Raw genomic sequence first — 12712 nt, 5'->3', positions numbered from 1 at the left:
CCCGGCGTATTTGATAATCAAAATATCCACGGGTGTACTGCCGGTCTACAGTGTCCAACGGGCACAATATTTCGGCGATCATACATGTCGCCATCATCAGGTGAACTGCCGGACTGAGCTCCTGTAAACGTGCCGGTACGGAGATCCATACGCTATGGCTGCTCAGGGGGAACTGGGTTTGGTCGCGGCAGCGGCCGATTTAAATACCCTCCGCCCGCGGTGCACTCCCTCCGCCCTCCGCACCCCGCGCCACGGTCGCGCGGTGGAACAGATTGCGACGGCGTCTGAGATGACGTCGGTGTGATGGCTCTGTCCGCCGTGGTCGTCACAACTATACGTTTGCTCGATTTACTCTTGATTAACCCAATCGCTGGTTCCCAAGCCTTGCTAAGATTATTGCCACAGTCACGGTTTATGAGGTCGTCATCGGTGCGAATTTCGATGGCCTCTCTAACAACGCAGTCCCAGTATCTCGACGTCTGTACCACAATCCTCGTGCGTTCATACTCCATAGCGTGAATTTCCGACAAACAATGTTCAGCGACCGCCGACTTGCTCGGATACATCAGTCGAGTGTGCCTCTGGTGTTCACGGTATCAATCCTCGACGGTACGTATCGTCTGACCAATATACGACTTGCCACATTGATACGGAATCTGGTACACGCCGGCCTTCCTCAAACCGACGTCATCTTTGGCGCTCCCCACCAGTGCACGAGTTTTATTCGGAGGACAAAACGCAGTTCCGACCCGGTGTTTCTTCAAAATGCGGGCGATTTTCCCCGACAGTGTGCCTGTATATGGAATAAACGCAGTGCCTACCTTCTCCCTCGTGATTTCATCCATCCCCACAGGTTGTGCTGTAGTGGTTGGGTGGAGAGCACCTTGAATCTGCCACTCTGAGTGCCCATTTTTTTCGAAATACAGTTCTCAGATGTTCCAATTCCTGGGGTAGACTCTCTGCGTCAGAGATAGACTCTTATTTACGGTACTTTGCTTTTGTGCCAAAAGGTTTCTCTCATCAATAGGCTCATTACCACGCCCTAAATCATCACCGGAGGATGGTACATTTGGAACAGCATCCATCTTCAATCTGCGTTTCGCACTAATATTCAACAGTTCACTTTTCAAATCCCTTTCATAATCCTAATCAGTATAATGTATTGGGCAGACACGAGCATTTTCAACTGCAAACGAATCTGTATGTTTACAAGGAATTATACATTTGTGTGTCATCTAGTTGTTTTTAGGAAATATATGAAAAGTAATTCCTAACTTACTTATTTGTCTGTTGTGATTAGTACAACTGGCGATCACACATCAAACCATTATTTTTCACTTAAAAACTTACCCTTTAAAGTCCTTCAGTATACTGGTAATTACCGTGTAATTCTGTACTCGATCTCCTGTCACTAACAAAAATTCACACTGCCGTAAACAACCTTCTTTTCGCACGTAAACGCATTTAAATTAAAAACTTACCCTTTAAAGTCCCTCAATATACTGATAATTACAGTGTAACTCTGTACTCGATCGCCTGTCACTAATAAAAATTCACACTGCCGTAAACAACCTTGTTTTCGCACGTAAACTTAATCATAACACAGTTCGTTACCGCAATATCGGGCTGCTGAGCGCTAGTTGGGTTTACTGTGAGCTGCGATAACAGCGGCTCGGCTTGCTACTGCGCATACACCTCGTGATCCCGATTTTAATAGACGGGACATTACAACTAGTTTGAAGAGCTGCACTATACCTGCGTTCGGACTGAATACCACAGCAGTAACGATACTCTGCTTAGAATCTACTGTTGTGGTTTACATCCATTTGATATGTATGTTTCATTGACAGTGTTACAATTTTCATGACCTGTTGTGTATCAGCCGGCCGTTGTGGCCGAGCGGTTCTAGGCGCTTCAGTCCGGAACCGCGCTGCTGCTACGGTCGCAGGTTCGAATCCTGCCTCGGGCATGGATGTGTGTATGTCCTTAGGTTAGTTAGGTTTAAGTAGTTCTAAGTCTAGGGGACTGATGACCTCAGATTGTAAGTCCCATAGTGCTTAGAGCCATTTGAACCATTTTGTAGTGTATCATACTTAATGCATGGCGAGTAGCACATACACACACTGACCCTAACTTAGCTGGCTATGTTTTTATGTTCCAGCATTTATTTGAATACAGCGAGAGGTGGGACTCCAGCGAGCAGCCCTCTAGATTCTCCAGATCCTCCTACTACTCTCTCCGTCGGCACGCTGGACTCTCTGTCATATAAACAACAGGTCTGTTCCTAATCATTACTTTTTAATTACTTGTAATACAACCGATCGATAAGAAACCGATTTGTGTTATTACTAGAATAAATATCAGAATCAAAAATGAAACTTTCACTCTGCAGTAGCTTCTTCCTTGAAATTAACCGCTGGCCGAAGTGGCTGTGCGGTTCTAGGCGCTACAGTCTGGAAACGAGCGACCGCTACGGTTCGAGTCCTGCCTCTGGCATGGATGTGTGTGATGTCCTTAGGTTAGTTAGGTTTAATTAGTTCTAAGTTCTAGGTGACTGATGACCTCAGAAGTTAAGTCGCATAGTGCTCAGAGCCATTTAGACAATTTTGAAATTAACCTTCCAAAGGCATTACAATCGAGTGTCATAATGGGCTCGACACTGGCCATTTGAATTCTACAGGCAACGACCATCATCACACGCCTCAAGACTATCTCTAAATTTGAATGGCAGGAAAACGGAGAAACGATACTGTGAAATATGCATTTTTAGTTGGGCTGTGAGCATATTTATAAGCTCAGGACGTTCTGCAGCCCCATTCCCTGCTACTTGAGCGTGGTACGCTTAATGTTATTGCGTAGTGCCCACACTACTTGCGACAAAGACAGACGCTATAGAATGAGGAAATTTCTTGGCCTAAGAAATCTACAGACTTATCTGTGGTGTATTGCTGCAACTAATGAGTACTTTTGGAGGCGATCGATCAGATACTACAACACACACACACACAATTTATTAGTAATTTATTAAAGCTTGAGCATGGTAACTATTTAAATTTGTATACAAATATGATGCTGTCGCTTTGATAACATTAGCGTGCCTCGCGGGATTAGCCGAGCGATCTAAGACGCTGCAGTCATGGACTGTGCGGCTGGTCCCGGCGGAGGTTCGAATCCTCCCTCGGGCATGGGTGTGTGTGTTTGTCCTTAGGATAGTTTAGGATAAGTAGTGTGTAAGCTTAGGGACTGATGACCTTAGCAGTTAAGTCCCATAAGATTTGACACACATCTGATTTGAACATTAGCGCTTTGTTCATTGCACAGTTATAGTTTCACATCAGAGTACATTTGTCTATAAGCAGTCGGATGTGTGGTACAACGATATTGTCATCGTTAGCGATGATTACAAGTGGTCGCTGATTACACAGAGACTGGGTTGTGCAACACTGCGCCAGGACTGCGTTCACAATGACATCGACAACGGCCGTCAGACACCGTCGCCAGAGGTTGCCCGATGATATCGGCCGATAGCGTTGACATAGTACGTCCGATTTCCTTCGTCAGTTTCTGGCAATGTCAAGGAGGTTAGGTTAGTCTAGAATCTATTCTATGTATGAAGTAGGTTAAATTTTAACCTCTAGCGTGGGGTGGATACAAGGATACCTCTGTGTTTGGTTACGAATGCTGTATAGCAGCTTCTGCTGTTAAAAAGCCGCCGAATGCATGTGAATGAGCTTTCCTGTCTCGTAAAGCGAGTACTATACAAACAGTCATCAGTTATGAGAATAATCAGACAAGTTTCACAAATACATGTGATGACTGGAGAAACGCTCTGTTAAATACTCGAGACAATTTGTGGTGACCTTGAAAAGCAACTTATAAACACTCTGTTGAGCTGTATTTATTTAAATTTGTGCAGACGTATCTCAATTAACCGTCAATCACTGTCATTTAGCACAAGAGTGCAAGAGTGAAAGACAAGCATAAAGTGCAGCATAAGTTACTCTGAAAACCTAAAGCTCATAGAAATGGAAATACATACCGTACACCACATTTTCAAACCACTTCATAGTAACAGAATCACTACCCTACTGGCATAAAACGCCAGTAAGCAGTAATAATAATTTGTAGACAACTAATGACAACCTTCCACAAAAGTGATCCAGCACATTAGCTATAAGCATACAAGATATGCTCCCCTTTTTACGTGAACAAATTAATTTTTGAGGTTATAATCTATCCCTAAAATTTCCAACAAAAATTGCGCATATTTGAGGTTTCGAAGTAACCTGCAGTTTCACCCAATAGATTCCGAACTATATTTCTGCCGGCCGGGGTGGCCGAGTGGTTCTAGCCGCTACAGTCTGGAACCACGTGACCGCTACGGTCGCAGGCTCGAATCCTGCCTCGGACATGGATGTGTGTGATGTCCTTAGGTTAGTTAGGTTTAAGTAGTTCTAAGATCTAGGGGACTGATGGTCTTAGAAGTTAAGTCCCATAGTGCTCAGAGCCATTTGAACCATTTTTGAACTATATTTCGATTGTGATATTTTCGTCCTCTAGATGCCACAAACACAATATTTCGTGGACTAAACCTATTAGTTTCTGAAATTTTAAAATAAATAGTTTACGTACTACAGGAAAATTAAAGAGACCTTTGGAGAACAGAGAACCACTGTATGAATACCAAAAGCTCAGACAGAAAATCAGTCCTAAGCAAAGGCCGGCCGGAGTGGCCTTGCGGTTCTAGGCGCTACCATCTGGAACCGAGCGACCGCTACGGTCACAGGTTCGAATCCTGCCTCGGGCATGGATGTGTGTGTGTGTGTGACGTCCTTAGGTTAGTTAGGTTTAATTATTTCTAAATTCTAGGCGACTGATGACCTCTGAAGTTAAGTCGCATAGTGCTCAGAGCCATATGAACCTAAGCAAAGACGGGAAAGCAGAAAGATGGAAGGAGTATATAGAGGGTCTATACAAAGGCGATGTACTTGAGGGCAATACTATGGAAATAGGAGAGGACGTAGACGAAGATGAGATGGGAGATATGATACTGCGTAAAGAATTTGACAGAGCACTGGAAGAGCTAAGTCAAAAAAAGGCCCCGGAAATAGACAACATTACATTAGAGTTACTGATAGCCTTGAGAGAGACAGCCATAACAAAACTACCGTCTGGTGAGCAAGATGTATGAGACAGGCGAAACACCCTAAGACTTCAAGAAGAATGTAATAATTCCAATCCCAAAGACTGTCGACAGGTGTGAAAATTACCGAACTATCAGTTTAATAAGTCACGGTTGCAAAATACTAACACGAATTCTTTACAGACGAATGAAAAAACTGGTAGAAGCCGAACTCGGGGAAGATCAGTTTTGATTCCGTAGAAATGTTGGAAAACGAGAGGCCATACTGACCCTACGACTTGCCTTAGAAGATAGATTAAGGAACGGCAAAACTACGTTTCTAACATTTGTAGAGTTGGAGAAAGCTTTTGACAATGTTAACTCGAATACACTCTTTAAAAATCTGAAGGTGGCAGGGATAAAATACAGGGAGCGAAAGGCTATTTACAATTTGTACAGAAACAAGATGGCAGTTATAAGAGTCGAGGGGCATAAAAGGGAAGCAATGGTTGAGAAGGGAGTAAGACAGTGTTGTAGCCTATCCTCGATGTTATTCAATCTGCATATTGAGCAAGCACTAAAGCAAAATAAAGAAAAATTTGGAGTAGGAATTAAAATCCATGGAGAAAAAATAAAACTTTGTGGTTTGCCGATGACATTTCAATTCTGTCAGAGACAGCAAAGGACTTGGAAGAGCAGTTGGACAGAATGGAAAGTGTCTTGAAAGGAGGATATAAGATGAACAACAAAAGCAAAACAAGGATAATGGATTGTAGTAGAATGAAGTCAGGAGATGCTGAGGAAATTAGGTTAGGAAATGAGACAAAGTAGTAGGTGAGTTTTGCTATTTGGGGAGCAAAATAACTGATGATGGTCGTAGTAGAGAGGATATAAAATGTAGACTGGCAATGGCAAGGAAAGCGTTTCTGAAGAAGAAAAATTTGTTAACATCGAGTATAGATTTAAATGTCAGGAAGTCGTTTCTGAAAGTATTTGTATGGAGTGTAGCCATGTATGGAAGTGAAACGTGGACGATAAATAGTTTAGACAAGAAGAGAATAGAAGCTTTCGAAATGTGGTGCTACAGAAGAATGCTGAAGATTAGATGGGTAGATCACGTAACTAATGAGGAGGTACTGAAAAGAACTGGGGAGAAGAGGAAATTGTAGTATAACCTGACTAAAAGAAGGGACCGTTTGGTATAACATGTTCTGCGGCGTCAACAGATCACCAATTTAGTATTGCAGAGAATCTTAGAGGGTAAAAATCGTAGAGGCAGACCAAGAGATGAATGCACGAAGCAGATTCAGAAGGATGTAGATTGCAGTAGTTACTCGGAGATGAAGAAGCTTGCACAGGATAGGGTAGCATGGAGAGCTGCATCAAACCAGTCTCTGGACTGAAGACCACAAAACAACTACATCGTGTGTTATACGCACATCAAAAAAAGTCACCTAGGTTCCGAGAGTTCCGGAACCTGTACAGAAAATTGGATTAGAAGTCAACATAAACATCATTTCCGCCCTTTTTATTGCTCATGAAAACCACACATTGCACGTTGTACCACCATACAGCGAGACATTCAGAGGTGGTGGTCCAGATTGCTTTACACACCGGTAACTCTAATACCCAGTAGCACGTCCTCTTGCACTGATGCATGCCTGTATTCATCTTGGCATACTGTCCACAAGTTCATCAAGGCACTGTTGGCCCAGATTGTCCCACTCCTCAACGGCCATTTGGCGTAGATCCCTCAGAGTGATTGGTGGGTCACGTCGTACGTATTTAACCCTTTGAAATTTATCCTAGGCATTTATCCTAGGCCACTCTAGTCGAACGATGTCGTTATCCGGAAGGAAGTCATTCATAAGATGTGCACGATGGAGCCACGCATTGACGTCCATGAAGACGAATGCCTCGCCAATATGCTGTCGATATGGTTGCACTATCGGTCGGAGGATGCACTCGCGTTTCCTACAGCCGTTTCGGCGCCTTCCATGACCACCAGTGGCGTACGTCGCCCCACATAATGCCACCCCAAAACAGCAGGGAACCTCCACGTTGCTGCACATGCTGGACAGTGTGTCTAAGGTGTTCAGCTTGACCGGGTTGCCTCCAAACACATCTCAGACGATTGTCTGGTTGAAGGCATATGCGACACTCATCGGTGAAGAGAACGTGATGCCCATCCTGAGCGGTTCATTCGGCATGTTGTTGGACCCATCTGTACCGCGCTGCATGGTGTCGTGGTTGCAAAGATGGACCTCGCCACGGACGTCTGGAGTGAAGTTGCGAATCATGCAGCCTATTGCGCACAGTTTGAGTCGTAACATGAAGTCCTATGGCTGCACGAATAGCATTATTCAACATGGTGGCGTTGTTGTCAGGGTTCCTCCGAGCCATAATCCGTAGGCAGCGGTGATCCACTGCAGTTGTAGCCCTTGGGCGGGCTGAGCGAGGCCTGTCTCTCTGCGTCTCCTCCATATCTGAATAACATCGCTTTGGTTCACCCCGAGATGCCTGGACACTTTCCTTGTTGAGAGCCCTTCCTGGCACAAAGTAACAATGCGGACGCCATCGAACAGCGATATTGACAGTCTAGGCATTGTTGAGCTACAAACAACACGGGCCGTGTACCTCCTTACTGGCGGAATGACTGGAACTGATCGGCTGATGGACCCCCTCCGTTTAATAGGCGCCGCTCATGCATGGTTGTTTACATCTTTGGGCAGGTTTAGTGACATCTCTGAACAGTCAAAAGGACTGTGTTTGTGATACAATATCCCCAGTCAACGTCTATCTTCAGGAGTTCTGGGAACCGGGCTGATGCAAAACTTTTTGATGTGTGTATTTAGCTCTGTTATAAACAATGAATAATAAAGTTAATGATAATGTAAGAGTACTGAAAAATCAGTCACACTGTGTCGGGTTTCTTTGGATCACATAACTTTATTTGAACCAAGAGTTATTACTGGTGCTTGTGACATATTTGTATAACACTGGCGACGGGTTAATGATGGCCACAAATCAAGAACTGAACGAAAAGCACAACGTCTAATCATGTTAAAATTTAATGTTCTGATTGGGAATAAATTTACTGAACGGTGTACCAAAAACTGAATTGTGAACAGGAACGTTCACTTTCCAAATGTGACTTGGGTTTCCAATACACAGCCCACAAAACACTTTCTTTCCCCGTCATGTATCGTCTCCTACGCTACAGTCGTGAAGGTAATCTAAGGGAGGGAAGTCGTGTGCGCCAACTGTCTGTCAACGGTGTGAACTTTACTCTGCGTGGTATCGTAGTTTTTGTGTTAGCTCGTCCTATCCCCTGAGGCAATAGCTGGGGACAAGCGCAGTATTCACACTAAACGAGCGTGGATAACCAACCCACTGTCGTCAATCCGCCAGGTGGTTTCGATCTGGGCTTAGCCCACTTCCCTATCTCGCGAGCTATCTCGCAGCGCGTTGCACTCTACAAGCAGGTTCGTATTCATTGCTTAACATTAAACGTAATTTCGACATAACTGTTAAAATTCACAGACGCGGCACCTCGACACACAGTTAAATAACAATATTGAAGAACGATCAAAGAGAATGTCTGGGTCCATTAAATAGCTATCGTAAGAAGTACTGCATGATCGAGATGGAACATAACAGCTCTTGGCTGCAGACACGCCGGAAGTCCGTAGTGGCACGGCTTTCCACTTACGAGGAAAACTCCCCATCGCACCCCTCTCAGATTTACTTACACTACTGGCCATTAAAATTGCTACACCACGAAGATGACGTGCTACAGACGCGAAATTTAACCGACAGAAGAAGATGCTGTGATATGCAAATGATTAGCTTTTCAGGCTATTCACACAAGGTTGGCGCCGGTGGCGACACCTACAACGTGCTGACATGAGGAAGGTTTCCAACCGATTTCTCATACACATACAGCAGTTGACCGGCGTTGCCTGGAGAAACGCTGTTGTGATGCCTCGTGTAATGAGGAGAAATCCGTACCACCACGTTTCCAACTTTGATAAAGGTCGGATTGTAGCCTATCGCGATTGCGGTTTATCGTATCGCGACATTGCTGCTCGCGTTGGTCGAGATCCAATGACTGTTAGCAGAATATGGAATCGGTGGGTTCAGGAGGGTAATACGGAACGCCGTGCTGGATGCCAACGGCCTCGTATCACTAGCATTCGAGATGACAGGCATCTTATCCGCATGGCTGTAACGGGTCGTGCAGCCACGTCTCGATCCCTGAGTCAACAGATGGGGACGTTTGCAAGACAACAACCATCTGCACGAACAGTTCGACGACGTTTGGAGCAGCATGGACTATCAGCTCGGAGGCGATGGCTGCGGTTACCCTTGACGCTGCATCAGAGACAGGAGCGCCTGCGATGGTGTACTCAACGACTAACCTGGGTGCACGAATGGCAAAACGTCATTTTTTCGGATGAATCTAGGTTCTGTTTACAGCATCATGATGGTCGCATCCGTTTTTGGCGACATCGCGGTGAACGCACATTGGAAGCGTGTATTCGTCATCGCCATACTAGCGTATCACCCGGCGTGATGGGATGGGGTGCCATTGGTTACACGTCTCGGTCAGCTCTTGTTCGCTTTGACGGCACTTTGAACAGTGGACGTTACATTTCAGATGTGTTACGACCCGTGGCTCTACCCTTCATTCGATCCCTGTGAAAACCTACATTTCAGCAGGATAATGCACGACTGCATGTTGCAGGTCCTGTACGGGCCTTTCTGGATACAGAAAATGTTCGACTGCTGCCCTGGCCAGCACATTCTCCAGATCTCTCACCAATTGAAAACGTCTGGTCAATGGTGACCGAGCAACTGGCTCGTCACAATACGCCAGTCACTACTCTTGATGAACTGTGGTATCGTGTTGAAGCTGCATGGGCAGCTGTACCTGTACACGTCATCCAAGCTCTGTTTGACTCAATGCCCAGGCGTATCAAGGCCGTTATTACGACCAGAGGTGGTTGTTCTGGGTACTGATTTCTCAGGATCTATGCACCCAAATTGCATGAAAATCTAATCACATGTCAGTTCTAGTATAATATATTTGTCCAATTGAAAGGTCCCCTTAGAAAAATTTATGAATTACCGTGCTCATAAACCTGTACGTTATTTGAATTTCAAGCAGCTGAGAAAAACTGAACGTACTCAGACATTACTCACTTTAGTTATTCTGATCAACACTAAACTGACACACAATATTTTTAGCGCAACGCAATCTGACTTTCAAAAATCCCTACAAAAGAATGGCTCTGACTAACAATAAGCTATACCTTTCATGAAGCACTTACCTCACAAAAATCTTCGTTACTCGAACTACTGCAATACAGCGAGCGCCACTACTGCCAGCTAAATAAAAGATTCTAACTAGTGAAGGCACTAACTACTGATAGGCACAGTTAGCCAATGAAAGATATTGACAGAGAACAAACAATATATTTACCTTAATAGTGTTCAAAAGTCATAATATATATATATCATCTCATGACATCCAGTCTTACAAATTTACTGTCCAGATCATCCGCTCTCAAAACTCCGCCATCTCTCTCCCCACTTCCACCACTGCTGGTGGTTCACTGCCAACTGCGCAACGCTACACGCTGTTCACATCCAGCTGCCCAACACTACAATAGCAAATATTCCAACAATGCAAACCAGCCACAGACTGCACACAGCACAGCCAGTGATTTTCATATAGAGCGCTACGTGGCGTTACCAACATAAAAACCTAAACAGCCTACTTACACAATGAATACCCGTTTATCATCTGCATTTCTTCTTGATGTAGCACTTTTAATGGCCAGTAGTGTATATGGAGATGGTGTCTGTTCTTTCGGACATGTCCGAAAGAACAGACACCATCTCCATATAAGTATATAGTTCTGGCAGTACCGGCCATGACCCTCTTCTTCTGTGCGGAGGCACACATATTACCCGAACTCTTACGGGACTTAGTAAGAATGTCTTCCACGAGTAATGAGTGTGTTGGGAAGGGACACGTGTGGACATATAAGGTGATAATGTGGGTCTCGCGGGAGGCGTGCGTGAGATAGTCCCTGCAGTCGCACTATCCTCTGTGTCTTCGGTGGCGCAGATGGCTAGAGCGTATGTTATGTAAGCAGAAGATCCCGAGTTCGAGTCCCGGTCGGGGCATAAATTTTCGCCTGTCACCGTTGATATGTATCAAGGCCCATCAGCAGCTGAAGGTATAAATATATAATTCTAATTTCGTCTCAGATTTAGCCCGGTGGATAGCCCATCAAAAACTGAACACAGACCAAGCATGAAAACTGGAAGATGGGCAACTGAAGTTTGAGAAAAGAAGGACAATTAAAACACTGAACGGTCCAAGTAGAAGATGTGTCACATCGAGCTAATTTATGAAACACCGCGTCGTGGTTGTATGGTCACATCGTTGGACAGCGGGGCGAGAGGTCCGAGTACAAATCTCGCTCGTATCGCAGACCTTTCTTTTTTCACAAAATTATGAACTCTCCGTCCGGCCATTGATCTGTAGTAGGCTCTATGCTGCACATCTGGAGCTTGGACCATTCACTGTCCCTATTTTGCTTCTTTTTTCACAGTTCAGTACACTATCTTCCTGTTGTGCATGCTTGATCTGTGTTCAGCTTTTGTCGGGCTATTCACTGGGTCATCTTACGACTAAATCTGGAGAGGGTGCGATGGGGAGTTTCCCTTCTTAGCACGGTGATTGCCACGAGGCTGCCGCCGGCAACAGCAGACTGTGACACCAGACGCTGTGGCCTGGGATAGCGGTGGAACTGTGGTATAGTAGCTAGTCGACATCACACAGGGGCAATCGTTCCGGGTTCAGAGGTTGGCACTAGAGGTTCCGCTGTTTTCCAACAGCGATCGGCCCCGCCCAACTGCTGGCCGTAGTAGTGCAACGACCCGTAAGCTGAGGCGCCACGAATCACGTAGATAAGAGACCAACCGACTGCAGCTCTAGCCCATCAGTCAGGTTGAAGTCATAGCAGCGCACACACCTTGGAGCCTTTACAAGACGCTGAGCACAACAACTGTAGTGAGTCTACTATTAGTAGGTATAGCAGAGTGTTAGGGTGTGACAAGGCGAGGGATTTTTCCAGATAGCTGGAAATTAGGCACGTTGGTGCAGGGAAAACTCAGGTCCAGGTCCCCTGCTGTGGCGGGACCAGCCAGCAGCCTGTGGGTGAGGCTATGCCAGACACCAAGAAGCACGCAAGTAGGGACAACCTCCCACTATCACCATCACCAATAGGAACAATGAAGAAACCTATCACCAACATGGTCCAGGCCAGAGACAACGAAGATCCATCTACACAAGGAAAAAAATCAAGAAATGAAGCAGAAAAGGTGAGAAGACGACGAAGGAAACCGACATTAGAATAATCAGAAGAATCCAACAAGACCTTTTACAGTACGAAAGCCGTTCAGACAAATGCAACGAAAGAGAATCGATCGACGTTTCACACTCATATTAAAAAATTGATTTTGAAGTAGGCGCCAACCGAGACACCACAGAAGAAGACGACTACGGCTAACAAT

At 45.1% G+C, this 12712-nt stretch overlaps 1 protein-coding gene across 1 annotated transcript in view; it reads left to right on the top strand.

Moving 5' to 3' along the window:
• The window catches only part of LOC126470665 (uncharacterized), a 1059339-nt gene that overhangs the window by 718474 nt on the left and 328153 nt on the right, over positions 1 to 12712 (top strand). The window contains exon 15 of the mRNA XM_050098659.1: positions 2162 to 2276. Coding sequence (XP_049954616.1) covers positions 2162 to 2276 — 115 coding nt within the window. The remainder of the gene's footprint in view (positions 1 to 2161; positions 2277 to 12712) is intronic.

Source organism: Schistocerca serialis, chromosome 3 (genome assembly GCF_023864345.2).
Source record: "Schistocerca serialis cubense isolate TAMUIC-IGC-003099 chromosome 3, iqSchSeri2.2, whole genome shotgun sequence".
In the NCBI taxonomy this organism is placed as follows: domain Eukaryota; kingdom Metazoa; phylum Arthropoda; class Insecta; order Orthoptera; family Acrididae; genus Schistocerca; species Schistocerca serialis.
This window is presented reverse-complemented; position numbering and strand designations above follow the sequence as displayed.